Source organism: Schistocerca gregaria, chromosome 4 (assembly GCF_023897955.1).
Source record: "Schistocerca gregaria isolate iqSchGreg1 chromosome 4, iqSchGreg1.2, whole genome shotgun sequence".
NCBI classification, from domain to species: domain Eukaryota; kingdom Metazoa; phylum Arthropoda; class Insecta; order Orthoptera; family Acrididae; genus Schistocerca; species Schistocerca gregaria.
The window spans coordinates 136,148,915-136,164,724 of NC_064923.1; the positions used below are offsets into that span (position 1 = coordinate 136,148,915).

The 15,810-nt window shown below is 39.5% G+C and overlaps 1 protein-coding gene across 2 annotated transcripts in view; it reads left to right on the top strand.

The window, feature by feature from the left end:
* The window catches only part of LOC126267474 (flap endonuclease GEN), a 28,288-nt gene extending 13,064 nt beyond the window's left edge, over positions 1-15,224 (top strand). Inside the window, exons 6-8 of one of the 2 annotated variants that reach the window (XM_049972755.1) lie at positions 4,219-4,375; positions 13,446-13,803; positions 14,408-15,224. In XM_049972755.1, coding sequence (XP_049828712.1) covers positions 4,219-4,375; positions 13,446-13,803; positions 14,408-15,057 — 1,165 coding nt within the window. In that variant the 3' untranslated portion in view covers positions 15,058-15,224. The remainder of the gene's footprint in view (positions 1-4,218; positions 4,376-13,445; positions 13,804-14,407) is intronic. The other variant, XM_049972756.1, reaches the window with a different exon arrangement.
* Positions 15,225-15,810: the final 586 nt, after the last annotated feature.

Genomic DNA, 15,810 nt, shown 5'->3' on the forward strand with positions numbered 1-15,810 from the left:
CTGTCAGACAGTGCTGATTTCTCTTCCCCTGCTTGTACCCTGCTATCCCATCCCCCTTCCCACCCAAATCCGTAATGTTCCCATTCGATTCATTTTGGTTGCATTGCAGCTGGAGGTAGCATTTATGTGTGCAAGATGTGCATGCTTGTGAGAATGGGTGGGCCTTTTTAGAGCTTTAGCCAAAAGCTTATAGGTAACAGTCTTTTATCATGCCTGTCTATAACTCAGCATGTAATCTTTATTATTATTATTATTATTAGTCATAAAGCTCCCATGTGGAAGACGCTAAGTAAAGCTGGTTCACTTTCCGTTCTTCTTGGTCTTCTGGTTCTTTTTATTTGCCCACCAGTTTTTCATTGTTTGCGAAAATTTAGTTCTTCTTTCTTCGCTCCATTTTGTTCCGGTTCTCGGTGCTTTTGTCTCTGGTTTAACCTCCCACTTTTCAACTTTTATTCTAAAATTGTTCCTTGCAGCTATTTCTTCTTCAGTAATTTTTGCTAATTCCAAATCTTTTTTAACTTTTTGGATCCATTCTCCTCCATTAACAATTCTTTTTGTTAATCTGTGTTCAGGAAGTCTCATTATGTGGCCATAGAATTTAAGGCGTCTTTTCCTCTTGTCTAACTCTATGTTAGAATATTCTTCAATTTTTGATGTTTTCTGTAATCTATATCCATTCTTGGTCCATCTTGGTCCCAAAATTTTTCTAATTATTTTTCTTTCTTTAGATTTTCTAGATCAGTTTTCCTGTTTAGTGCCAAGGTTTCGCTGGCATATAACATTGATGGTTTAATGACTGTATTGTAATGCCTAATTTTTGCATTTAAAGATAAGCATTTTTTATTATAGAGGTTTTGCACTAATCATAAACCTTTACGAGCTTTTTGTATTCTTTGTTGTTGTGCAAATTTTTCCGAGATAATTTCTCCAAGATATTTGAAGTATGGTACTCTGTTGATTTCTCCGTATTTTGTTTGTAATTTGGAAATTTCTAGATTTGTTGTTGTAAACACTGTCTTTTCAAATGATATCTGTAGGCCGACTTTTTCTGCACATTCTTTTAGAATTTCTACCTGTTTTATAGCCATCTCACTAGAATCTGCCATTATTGCGAGATCGTCTGCAAAGGCTAAGTAGGGGATTCTTAGGTTATGTTTCTTGGTTCCTAATGAAATTGGTTTCCAGCACTTTTCTTCAAGTTTCTTCTCCCACTCTTCCATGACTCTATCCAGAACTACATTGAACAACAAAGGCGACAACCCATCACCCTGTCTAACCCCAGTTTTTATTTCAAATGGTCTTGAAAGTTTTCCCATAAATTTCACTTTGGATTTTGTATTTGTTAACATCTGTTGAATAATTTTCTGTATTTTCCGATCCAATCCTTTTTCCTCAAGAATCCTAAATAGTGTGGGTCTGTGGATTGAGTCATATGCCTTCTTGAAGTCGACAAAGACATACACTGTAGGCTTGCCTCGCATCTTCCTTATCCTTGTGATTAATTTTAGGTTTAAAATTTGCTCTGGGCATGATCTGTTTGGCCTGAACCCAGCTTGGAAATCTGAGATTTTGGGTTCTAGCATTTCTTGTGCTCTTTCAAGAATACAAGCCGATAAAATCTTATATGTGACAGGAAGTAGAGAAATTCCTCTGTAATTATTTACATCATGTTTATCCCCTTTTTTGTGTAATGGATGTATTAAGGCACACTTCAAATCTTCTGGGATTTCTTCGGTGACCCATATATTTTGAATAATTCCTACTAGCTCCTTTCTTGAATTAGGCCCCAGATTTTTGAGAAATTCAGCTACAATTCCATCCTCCCCAGAGGCTTTGTTATTTTTTAGTTTCTTTATGTGTTTGATAATTTCTTCTTCTGTTGGCGGTGAGGAATCTTTTTGCTGCGGGGCTTTGGTGTTGGATATTGGGAGGGTTTTTGTTGGTTCTGGACAGTTTAGCAGTTTTTCAAAATATTCGGCTAATACTTCAGTTTTCTTCATCGCTTAGTACTAAATTCCCATCTGGTTTTCGGAAGCAAACATTTTGAGGGTTATAACCTTTAATTTGGTTTGCGAAAGTTTTGTAGAATCCATGTGTATTATAGTTTTTAAAATCTGTGTCTATTGATTCTAATTGTTGCATTACATATTTTCTCTTCTCTTGTCTGATAATTTTATTCGAAAGCTTTCGTGTTTCTAGAAAGTTCTGGTGATTCCCCTCATTCTTATTTGAGCTATATTTCTAGAAGGCTTTTTTGCGTAATTCAACGGCATTTTCACATTTTATATTCCACCACGGATGTTTGGGTTTCTTCTGTAACGGTATTTTTTCTTTGGCTATTTCTGTAATTTTTGTCTTGAATTTTTCCCAGTTGTTTGCAGGAGAATTTTCCCATGTTTCTATTGTTTCTGATTCTGTTAGTTTCTGTAGATTAAATTTTGGTACTACCGGTGGTGTTTGCGGTGTTTTACGTCTTGGAGTGAATTGTACTCGAACCCTGGTGAGGTAGTGATCAGAGTCGATATTTGTGCCTTTCTTAACTTGGATATCTCTGATCTCTTTTTGGAAGTCATAAGAGATGGCTACATGGTCAATCTGAAATTCTCCAAGTTGGTTTATAGGGGATATCCAGGTTTTTTGTTTGCTAGGTTTCTTGTTGAAGGAGGTTGAGCTGATTTTCATGTTGAACTGTTGGCAGAGTTGGATTACTCTCATACCGTTTTTGTTGGTCAATCTGTGTGTTGGATATAAGCCAACTGTCTTCCTAAATTTTTTTTCCTTGCCAATCTGTGCATTGAAATCTCCAAGAAGTACTTTGACGTCGTTTCTTGGTATTTTAGAGATTTCAAGTTCTAATCGTTCCCAGAATTTGTCTACAGCTTCTCGGTTCTTCTTATTTTCAATGTTGCACGGTGCATGGACATTAATTAGGGTGTAGTTTTTATTCTTATTTTTAAACCTAAGAAGCATTAGTCTGTTGTTAATGGTTCTTACAGACTTTATAGATTTAACGGCGGATTTTTCAACAATAAAGGCCATACCAAGCATGTTCGCCCCTCTACCAATTTTCCTATTAGTTCCACTTTTGAAGATTCTGAAGCCATTGTAATCAGTGGTTTGATCATCGGGGAACCTTGTCTCTTGTACTGCTAGGATTTGGATTTTCAGTTTCTTTAATTCTTCTGTTACAATATGTAATTTTCCTGGTTGTATCAGTGTCTGTATGTTTATTGTTCCAATGTAATTTTTCTTCTTGTTTTTGTTTTTGGGAAGTTTTCCAGAGTGCTCCGACTCACTCATAAATCGTGTAGGCCCGGTCTCCCCAGAATCCAAATGACCGGTTGCCACCTTTTTACTAGGTGGGTGGATTTTACCACCTGGGGTAATTTTGTTATTACATACACGAACTATGATTTTACTTGTAATTCATAGTTGGTCTGGCATGTGCCAGTTGATAGGATCAAGGTTGTGGAGCCTTGAAACATGAGTCAGCCGCCACTAACATGTGGAACAGACGCTGTTGGTCACCGCTACTAACATGTGGAACAGTCGTGCCCTTTGGTACTAGTTTTGGTCCACCCCGGGTATTTTATTTCCCCGGTACCCACCATATCTAGTGAGCATCCCCCTATCCGCCACCTGGGGAGGCGCCCGGTAGGAGACTAGTAACTCCCGCGGGATGTAATGTTTATTGTGAATAGCAACCTATCTTTTTCACAATATCATTGATATTCGAATCTCGACTTCCCACTGTTCAGTATTTCTTATTATTTTAATGTCCTTGAAAGATTGCATACCAAAACACATAACCCCCCTAGACTTCTTGTAGACTGCAGGTGGATACCAAGAGAAACCTTGAGAGGTGTTTTCTTGTATATCTTCCATAAACCTGGTCAATACTGTCACTACTGTGTGAATGTATTGCTGTCTGCTTTCTGCATGTTATTGCATAGGAATGCAAAGATATGCAGAGCCATCTAAAAAGCTAAAAATTTAAAAACATCCTCAGCAGAAGTATCTCTTGTTGAGAATGCTTTTGCTGCAAGCACTCTTGATTTCTTTTCAATGGGTATAAGGAAGGGCTGTATCACGTAACATTACCAGTACAGGATATATCACACATTGCTTTCAGTTCAGGTATTACTGTGTTGCTTGTCATTTTACTTTCTTGTCACTAATTACTTTTACCAGAGACATAATAAGGTATCTTATTTTCAGAATATTTGTATCTGAACTATTGTTACGAAAAAAGGCAGTAGCAGACCCATATTTTCCTTCGGAAGCAGTCCTTGATGAATATCTACAAGAAAATCAAGCAAAATCATCTTTGCCGATAGACACTTCATGGAGACAACCAGACTTAATTAAATTTATTGTAAGTATTATATTTATTTTATTTAGTGTTTTCTGGACATAAAATTTGTATGACATGGTTATCAGATTTTTGACTTGATCACTGTAGTACTTTCAAAAATCAGTACCCAACATACCTCCTCCTGGGAGACTTAAATGCCCATCATGTCCCATGGGGCTCAACCTCTATTTGCCCTCGGGGTTGAGTTTTGGAGAGCCTCCTGACATCTCAAGTGTTGTGCATCCTCAACACTGGTACTCCGACTCATTTCTGTGCTGCTACTGAGTCATTCTCAGCCATCGACCTATCTCTCTGCTCTCCAGCCCTCACCATCTCTATTCATGACCATTCCAGCGATCGCAGCCCCATCCACATTCACCTCCTGTATGGTGTGTTGCTGGAACAGAAGCCGCTAAGCTGCTAATGTGGATGATTGGCAGGGCTAACTGGCTGCTGTTCAGTCAGTTGGCTGTCTTTGAACACCATAACAGCGTCCAGGAATGGGTGGATCACATCATACGGGTGATCCATCATGCTCCTGACCTGTACCTTGGTCGACAGAAGAGTGCCATTCAGCCATCCGGGACAGGCATGCAGCTCTTCGACAGTTTAAGTGCCACCCCACAGTGGACAATCCTCACCGCCTTTCGAATCGCTAGAGCCAAGGCTTGCTGTGCCATTAATGAGGGCAAGAAACGGTCATGGCAGGAGTTCCTGGATTCGATCAACCATTCCCCGAGTTCCACAAAAGTATGGCAAGCCATCTGGAGGATTTCTGGTACACACATCCATTTACCAATAGCTGCAGTGCTGAAACAGGGTTGCCTCCATACGACTCCCAGACACATTGCTCAGACACTGACTGAGTATTTTGCACAAACTACTGCCACTGAAAGCCAGGATCCAGTGTTTCATCACTACCGTGCAACTGTAGAGAGGGAAAAGTTGAACTTCAGGTCAAATGGTTCTGAGACCTAAAACTGCCCTTTCTCCATGTGGGAGCTCGAATCGGCACTGGCTGAGACTTCAGAGACTGCACGCAGTCATGACCACATCTGGTACTGCAAGCTCCGACATTTGTCAGCAGCATCCCAGGAAATCTTCCTTCAATGTTTAAGATGGCAGACAGGCAACTTCCCCAACTCTTGGAGGGAGGCGGTTCTGATCCCTCTCCTCAAACCAGGAAAGGACCACACATATCCAAGTAGTTATTGGAGCATCACCCTCAGAAGCTGTACAGGAAAGAACATGGAGAGAATGGTTAACTGTCGTGTGGTCTGGCTTTTAGAGACCAGGCAACTCCTTAGCCACTCTCAGTGTGGATTCCGCCGAATATCGATCCACTGTCGACAACCTGACCCTCGTAAAGGCAGCTATTCAGCAGGCTTTCCTCCATTAGCGTCATCAAGACGAGTGTGCAGTCTTCTGCTGATGATTGTGTGTGTGTGTGTGTGTGTGTGTGTGTGTGTGTGTGTGTGTGTGTGCGTTCATTTTAATAGTTCTCGTTGTCATTTTAATTTGACTGCCTTGAAGATGGGGGACACCAATCCTACATTTTAGAGACACAATGTGGTTTCTGGGCCTCATTTTTGACTCCAGATTGTCATGGATGCCACACCTGTGAGACTTGAAATCCTGAACCCTGAAGGAACTGAACTCCTAAAGTGTCTTAGTCACAGATCTGAGAGAGCAGACAGGGTGCATCTTCTCCAGTTTTATCAGACTTTTGTGCGTTCACGGCTGGACTACGGATGCACGGTCAGTGAGGCCCGGTTATTTGCGGATCATTGACGCTGACCACCATGAAGGGATTTGGCTGGCCATGGGCTTTTATCAGACCAGTCCCATACCCAGCGTCTGTGCTGAGGCGGGGGATCTGCCACTTACCATCCAGCGCCAGCTTCTCATGGTGAGCCAAGCCTGTACATTCCTCACAGCTCCAACTTCACCTGCACACAATACTGCTGTTCATCCATATCTGGAGTGCCTTTTTTTCCAACTGTCCACAAGCCACGATGCCATTTGGGATCCACATGCAGTGTGGTCATTTAAAGTGCATGCGTGTATGACAGCTTTCATTCTTATCCACATTGTTTTAATAAATGTTAGGACGCTGATAACTTCGCTGTTGGGCCCCCATAAGATTCCACCCCCCCCCCCCCCCCCAAAAAAAAAAATGAACAGTACATGGTCTGTCTTAGAACGAACTATAGTGTGTCACAGATGTTCCACTCCTAAGCCAGTTTGCTGCAATTGAGAGTGAGGGAAGTCATGTGCACGTGTGAGAGATAATTGGCAACAGTGTTTTCCATGCTGTGCAGATGATAAGAGGTTGGTGGAATATGGAGGAATGAGACAGAGATGGTGGAATTGTAGTGGACTGACAGTCATTGATGGGTGACATGGCATCTGCCAGTTGGCTGTGTTCATTATTTATGATACCTTGATAACCCTCAGTATCCTCCCAGAAATGGCACATCATCTTGTATATTGTGAGCAAGTTGTGGTCAAATACTGACCATTTCATTTGTGAGGCTGTGAATTTCTTGGAAAAGAAATGGAAGGGTTGAGTGTCACCTGCCATCTCTTGCTGAAGGACTACCCTGATGACTGAATCACTTGCATCCCTAGTGATGGTAAGCTGTTCATCTGGTATAGGGTGTGCTAGGGGGATAGCCTTCATGTCACACTCCTTAGTGTGTCTGAATACCGTTTGCATCTCCTTAGTCCAGGCATTTTTCAGTTTCCCGTGTGTGTGTGTGTGTGTGTGTGTGTGTGTGTGTGTGTGTGTGTGTGTGTGTGTGTAGTGGCGGGTTAGAAATTGAGAATTCAGAGGAACCTGGGAAGGTCACAATAGGTTTGAGGCAGTGGCACCACAGAACATAGCCAGTGCCACGGTTTAAAGGAGACACAGTATTCAGTTGTTCATTGTAAATCACTTGGTGTGCCTGTTGCTCCACTGTATGAGTGACCCATTGTAGCAATCTGCCTTTGCAGTGTCCTGCTTATAGTAGGTAGGATGGGCAAGATGGCTTTAATTTGTTCAATATGTTCAGCAAGGTGTCAGATAAGCATAAAAAACTGTGAATTGTCATTCACTATGCCTGCCTAAGAAAAGACAACTCTGCTGTCGCAAACCACAGTGTCATTTGCTCAGGACAGAAAGACTTTATTTAGGTCGAGGTGTATCTCGGCACTATGGTATATGGTCTGATAACAGATGCACTGGGAAAGCCGTATAATAAGGTATGACAAGTGCCACCACTGGCATCCACAATAGGGTTGTAACCCTGAACATGATGTTGACATTGCACAGCAGTTGAACATGCAAAGTGATAGTGTAGAATGACAGCAATCACAGTGTGGTAGATACAGAAGATAAGGTTGGCATGATATGTGTCTCCCTGAATACTGAATATGCTGTGTCACCAAAACTCGTCTTTTTAGGTTCAGAGTGTAAGTACGTTAATGTTGTTTTCTGCACTTTGCTGTTGAAGACAATGCAAACACTGAGCAGTGGCAGGCCCTGATGAAATCGGAGCAGTAGAGCCATGTGGAATTGCGAACGAGCCAGGTTTTATGTTCAGTGGCTACGTTGTTAATAAGCAATAAGGTGCCTCAAGATGAAATTTCATGGTTATCCCTGTGTTCACAGAAGTCCCCAATGTAAGTAGGACACGGGGACATATCAGTAATGCACTGTAGAGCACACTGCATGTCTCAGTCATAGATGCCCCACTCCTCCGCCTGGGAACGCTGTTGGGCAATGCTGTTTGTAACGGTATCCCACAGACATATACAAAGGTGCAGTGTTGTGTTACTTATGTTAAATGAATCGCTCCATGCTGAAAGGGCTTCAGTCCATTATTCCCAGTTTTAATAAAACAAAAGCAAAAAGGAAAAAAACACATTCTGGACACTATTGTATGAGTTCAAAGCTAAAGGAAAAAATCATTGTTGTTTATTGATTGAGTGCAAAAGTCCTTAGAGAATTTCAATGAATTTGAAGTGTTTTAAATTACAAAAGAAAGTTTTTTGTGTTGGACTAAAATGCTTTTGGCATGGACTAAAATATTTTTCCATTTCACTTTTACATTTTCTTGGGGAAAAAGAAATGATTCATTTATTACTTTGAACATATTCTTATAGCTTATGAATGCAAAAGGATTGTGAATATTAATAAAGTAAAACACTTGGTTTTTATCAATATTTATTAGGAAAATAACTGAGAAGAAAAAAAATCAGTACACTATTTAGAGTTTCTTTAGACTCATCTTGCTCTTGTGGGTTAACAACTTTTCTTGTGGGCCAACATGTAATTTCGTGGTAGAGTTCTTGATGTTTATTAGGTATAGGAGTGAGTAATCTAGTAATGTTCTTTATTTTTGTTGCTTTTGCTGGAACTTTCCGCATGGAATATGCCCAGTTTGGTGGAAAAGTAGAATTTGAAACAGGCCTAGGATGAGAAAGACAGAATGTCTGTTTCATGATACCATCAACAAAATGAGATGTTATTAGATGTCCACATAGTTTACTACTGTATGGAAACTGCATCATTGTGTTGATGCCAAAATGTACTTTATTGGTCTCATGATACAGACTTCTGATATGTCGGGTCTTTTATAAATCGGTAGCCACCAGTTCTTGAAATTCAAATCATCCTCTGTTTTCATTTCAAATATTTTAGATTTTGCAGATGTTTCTTTCTATGATCAGTTCAATTATTTCATGCACAGAGTACAATTGGTTGCATTTGATTGCCCTGTCACAGGGCAGAAAAGAATGTCTTCTGATAGGAAAGAATTGCTCTTTTTTTAAAAAAAAGATCAGTCAATGTCTATTAAAAATTCTTATTCTGCTCTGCACAGTTTTCTGAAAACAAATGTAGCCATTTAATTTCAGCGGGAATGATGTGCAGGTAATTATGCAAGAAAGAGTACACCTCATTACATCCTTTCTTGGCAAATCCCTTGTGATAAACAATATTCTAGCTTTATTTTCCCCAATATCATGAATATAAAACTCATTAGTAGTCAGCTGGGGCAAACAAAATGTTTTCTAGACTGGGATAACTGTAATTGAATGTTCTGTATAAAATCTATTGCCAGAGATGATACATGGGATTGATCTTTCATTAGAGTTTCAACTTCATTTCTCACAGAATTTTTAGCCTTTCTCTTAGGCACCGTCACTGTAGCCACTACACACCTTTTTTGCCACATCATTAATATGGAGATTTCAAATCTTACCTTTTAATTCATCGCACAAGCAGCATACATCACCTGAAGTCACCCAGGTAACAAGTACTAGTTCTCATTCTGTGTCTGATAGCCACAGTTGACGTTAATATGCTTTTCCTTGAACATTTCATGAATCAACTTCTTATTGAGTCTTGTATGTAAATACTTAGTTGTCCTCCCGGAGGAATGGCTTTCTTTTACGGGGTAGCTATTTAATTGTTCTCTGACAAGTTGTCTGATTATGGGTGACAAAGTGTTTACACTGGGAGTTTTCCCTCTTTCATCATTGGGGCTCTGGTCTTATTATGTAGGAAAAGTCAGATAGCTACTTACCTTAAACAACACACATCAAGTTGCAGACGGGCACGATTAAAAAACATTTACATAAAGTTTTTGGCCACAGCCTTCTTCACTAAAAGAGACACAAGCACACAAGCAAACACACTTCGCACATACATGACCGCCAGCTCCAGCATCACGTGGTATGCAAGCAGCTATCTGGAAGGGGCAGGGAAGGAGAAGTGATAGTAGTGCCTTTTTAGCGCCTGCCCAATCCACCCATCCAGCACTTCCTATTCCAGTCATGTCACAGGTTTATCCTACCCCTTCAGAGGTCGGTCCACACGTGAAAGCAGCCGTGTCACTTACCAGCTACACTGCAATCATTGCACAGCCTTTTGTACTGGTACGACTACCAACCAGCTTTCCACCAGAATGAACGCCCACCGCCAAACTGTGGCCAAGAGCAAGTAGACCACCCTGTAGCACAACATGCAGCTTAACACAATGCACTTGATTTCAGTACCTGCTTCACTACCCAAGCTTTCTGAATTCTCCTCTCCACCGCCAGATTTTCTGAATTGCGCAGATGGGAGTCATCCTTACAACACATTCTCAGTTCCTGTAACTATACTGGCCTCAACATACAATAACATACTGTCCCCACATCCTCCACCCAACATTTTCCATCCCCTCTGTCCTATCACCTCCTCCCCATTCTCATCTCCCACTCTGTCTGCAGCCCCCTGCCAATGCACCCACCCATTGTTCACCGCTCCTCTCCTTTTTTTTCTCTACTTCTCTGCCCCACAACCTCCTGATGCCGCACCTGTTGGCAGTCTAGACCCTGTACACTCCACTAAGCAGTGTTCATCTCTCTCCCCACCCATACATTACTATCCCTCCCCCTTCCCTGTGCCTCTAAATTGCTGCTTGCATCCTACACGATAGTTGTATTTTGGCCTGAGATGCTGGAGTTGGCAGTCACGTGTGTGTGTGTGTGTGTGTGTGTGTGTGTGTGTGTGTGTGTGTGTCCTCTACTGATGAACGCTGTGGCCAAAAGCTTTATGTAAGTGCCTTCTAATTGTGCCTCTCTGCAACTTGATGTTTCTTCTGTACAGTAAGCAGCAGTTTGTCTGTTCGTACAATGCTGATATTCCGACCTGAAGTTTCCATTGCTTGATTGGACTCTGATCTAATGTAGAAAACTTTCTCAGTTGTTTCACTCTCTTGTCAGTTGTAGCTAGAAGAGGCAGAATTGCTTTGTAACATGCCTTCCTTTTGTTGTTACTCACAACTGCATGGTAAGTAAAAACTTTATCAACTTGTCAAACTGAATCCTCTTTTCTAAGATGTCACTGGATGTCATGTATGTTTGTAAGTGACTGGATATAAATATCTTGCTTATACAAACGGGGAGGTTTTGAATGTGTACTAAAATAGCTCCTTATCATCTGCACTAAAGCTGTGAAAACACTGGAACCTCTTGCACCTGAAAACATAAAAGAATCCACTGTAGAAACATACCCAAGAAGTTTACACTATCATAATAAAGTGTATTTGTTTATTACAGACACTAGTAATAGTGTTCAAGAAACTGTTAGTTACATACATTATAGTTAAAAATTTCCTGCAGTCATATCCTACAATTTTAGCTGGTATGTATTGTCCTTTATAGTGAACATGTTCTTGGCATTTTAGCTTTGCTGTTTTTGAAATATTCCTCTCCCATGTTAAAGGTTTACTTTCTCTTTTCTTCCCTAATCTACATTCTTCTTGTCCTGATAAAGTGGTGCCCTCCATCTCTTTTGAAAATAAGAGTGGAAATATTATCTATGTTTTGGCCTACAATACCAGCTGTTTCCCTCCAATAAACAAATTGTATGGGTCAGCCAATATACACTAATGGAAAAAATTGCAACAAAGGAGGAGTTGTGCAAGGAAAACTTCAGTAGGTAGGCATGTTTCTACATCCGAAAGATGACAGCTGTTGAAATTTGGCACATGTTGGATGAGAGTGGCACACTACAAGGTCACAAATCAGTTTGGGTTTAAATAAGTACTTAACAGTCTTGCACATTTGTTACCTTTGAGATTGGATGTAGTGAGTTGGTGCTACTGAAGAATATTTTTAAGACAGTGAGAAGGCCATTATCAACAGCTCACTGAGTTTGAACGAGGTCGCATAGTAGAGCTATGAGACGTTGGATTTTCCTTCCACAATATTGCAGAAAGACTTGGCAGGGATGTATCCACTGAACATGATTTCTGGCGGCAGTGGTCATGGAAAGGTAACAAGAAGACCGGGCTCTGGATGGTCAGGCACTACAGAGAGGGAAGATTGCCATGTTCGGCATATGGCTGGCATCTGGAGCAGAATTCAAGCAGTAGTTGGAACCCCATTGACGCCATAAACTGTTACAAATCAATTACTTCAAGGACACCTCTGAGCCAGACACCTGTACCGGGCAGTCCACTGGCCCAACACCAGCACAGTTTGTGGATTCAGTGGTGTCAAGCAAGAGTTCATTGGAGGGTGGAGTCGAGGTCTGTTGTATTTTCTGATGAAAACTAGTTCTGTCTTGTTGCCATTAATAGCTGTGTGCTGGTTAGGAGGAGGCCAGGTGATCATCCGGCTACCATCCTGTCTACAGCCTAGACACAGGATCTGCATCTGGGGCTATGGTCTGGAGTGTGATTTTGTATGACAGCAGGAGCGCTCTTGTGGTTATCACATGCACCCTGACTGAAAATTTATACGGGAGTCTGGTGATTCGACCTATTGTGCTGCCATTCATGAACAGCATTCCAGGATTGTATTCCAACAGGATAACGCTCACCCTTGTGCCGCTGTTGTAACCCAATATGCTCTACAGTGTGTCGTCATGTAGCCTTGGCGTGGTCAATCACCAGAACTGCCTCCATTTCCACATGTCATCATCGGATGACAACTGCACCATCATCTATAATGAGCATTAACTTCCCTGTGCTGACTGACCAAGTGCAATAGGCATGGACCTCAATGCCACAAAGTGACATCCAGCACCTGTACAACACAATGCATGCACAATTGCATGCTTGCATTCAACATTTTGGCACTTACACTGGTTATTAACGTACCAGCATTTTGAATTTGCAATGGCCTATCTCATGCTTATATTAATCTGGGATCTTGCAATGTTAATCACTTAAATATGTTACCTGGACAAATGTATTCCCAAAATTTCATTACTATACATTACTTGTTCCTTGATTTTCCATTTTTTCTTTCAGTATATTTTGCACATTGAAGTTAACAGCATTTCCCTGTGAAGTGTCCTACTTCCCTGCTTAAATGCAGTTTCTTAGCAAGAAGAACTTTAGTCCTGGACTGAATTCCTTCCTGCATAGAAATCTAAACAAGTAGTTTCAGTTTGTATATTTCTAAGCACTGGACTGAATACTTTTTTGCTCAGAATGATGGAAGTATCCATAAAGATATGATATCCATCAAAATCTCATTTTGCAAATGTTGTGACTGAAACCCTTTCTGCCTGGAGCAGTTGACATACTTTTGCTTATTTCTTTTCCAGAAGTACACAGGAAAGTTGCTGAAATGGACAGAATGCTATGCTATTGAAAAATTCATGCCACTGGTAACACGATGGCATCTTGTGCATTTAAGTGAAGGTAAAATTAAGAAAATAGAGGCTACAAAAGGGTTTTTGAAAATATCTCCAAAAATGATAACGAAGAAAAGGATTGTTAAAGGTATTTGTAGTTATGAGATACTTTGGAATGATGAGGAAGGTTTTATGAATACCATTGAAATGGATGATGGCATTACTATTGACAAATTGTTAACAACTGTGGAACCACAACACCTAGTTCAGAAAGCATACCCTGAAGTAGTACAAGAATTCTTGGCTGAAAAAGAAAAATCTAAAAAAGGTACCAAGAACATTTTCAAAAAGTTACATTGTGTTTTTGTACAGAACCTAGCATATTTGATTTCTTTATTTTGTGTGCAGTGGGAAATTTACAGTATTTGTTTCCATCTATTACAGTTTAATAAGTTTTGTACTCTCCTTGCTGTATTGGCAATGAAAAATGAAAAATTGTAATAAAAAGCTATGATTTGCTTAGGGTTGGTTCTTTCCTTTAAAAATAATAATGTCTTACATTCATTGATCTTGGTTTTCTGCAAGATTAGCAACAATCACTTCCTTAGAGACCTCCATGTATGAAGTTGTGGATGAAAATCCCACAAAAGGAGTATTTTCTTAAAATGTGATGATTTCTCTATTATTTAAACTAATACTTCTGCTGTTTCTCATTTGATAAGTATTGTTACTTATATGGTTTTATGGCCATTCATATAGACACGTAACATCACAGACTATTTTTTTTATTATTTTTTTAAATTTTTTAAGTAATGTGCTGAATTTCTAATGTAGTTTGTTATTAGATACAGTTTAATACAAAACAAAATTGTATTTAAATGAGAAGTGCATCATAAATAAGATTTTGCTAATATGTTCTTCATTATTATCAGGAAAAGAGAAGACCAAAAGAAAACAAAAGCCTTCCGTGAAAACAGTGTCTGTGCCTTGCCTCTGTGAATCTAAGGAGAATGGAGGTTGTCAGCATGTTAACGATAAAGCTTGCCAACGGAAAAACGCTACAAAGAAAACTGTTGTAGAAGGATACCATAATATTGAGAAGTTCTTCAGCCGGTTGTCAATCAGTACTGTTGACAACTTAGAAACAGATATTAATTCTGGAGAGTCTGCTGAACAATACAAAAGAGCATTAACCCCAACCTATCAGAGTACTCCCAAACGGGCAAGTAACAAAACTGATCTTAGAATGAAAGTATTAAAAAAGGGCATTCAATCTCTTGTCAAATCAGAATGTACACAGAAATATAAAAGTAGTGAAGAAAGTGAAAGCAGTTCACTGCTTTGCAACTGTTCAACTCTGTCAGATGAATGTGACATGTGTAAGGTTTCTGGTGATGAAGATATGGATCTCACATCAATAATTGAAGACATTGTAGGCAGAAAATGTAGTCCAGATAACACAGTGGATGTGAAACAAGAAGAGTTAATCAACAATGATAATGAAGATGAATATGTTCCATTGTATGAAAGATTGAAGCTGAAATTACAATGTAACTTAGTGAAACTGTCAGATATTGTATAATTTAGTAAATAATAGAATGCTTAATCACCACAGTTAATATGCACAACATGGTTAATTTTTAGTTCAGGTGTGTCCTGCTGCATTTGATGTATCCTGTCTTGAGAATATATTAACCTTTATACATTTTTATTTCTCGGGACTTTATATATAAACAACATTTACTTGGAAATGAAGCATTATTTACAATAAATTATATTTATTTAAAATGCTCCACCATTTTTTTTGATTGATTTAGTGTGAAACACCAAAGAAAAAAACTGAATGTTTACATAGCAGTGTTCTTCTAGTCTCGTATCGTTTTATGGAGAAATACATTGCTAAATATTATAAACAACTAACCACTAACCACTATATCCAATGAGTATATTATACATTCATTAAATCAATGAATTTATCAAAGTCAGCATTACAGAAGACAATAGTGGCTGTTTCCTACTGTAATTTACAGTTCTAATGTCATCATCTGATAGTTACTCATAATGAAAACCTTTATTTTCCTTAGCAGAAAATATATCTGGATTAGCGAATGAACTGGTTGGAAACAACGAGCCAATGAGAATCGCTAAGAGACTAAATTTTACTTACAGTACCTAAAAAATATTTTTTTAAGTTACTTTACTCAGGATATTGAACGATTAGTTCTTGGGTTTGTGTACATTAGTTAATAACCTAGCAACTGTTCTATAAAATTTTGGGCATGCAGCCACATAATTCAGCTTCTGCTTCTAATATCTCAGCTGAACACCATCCAGC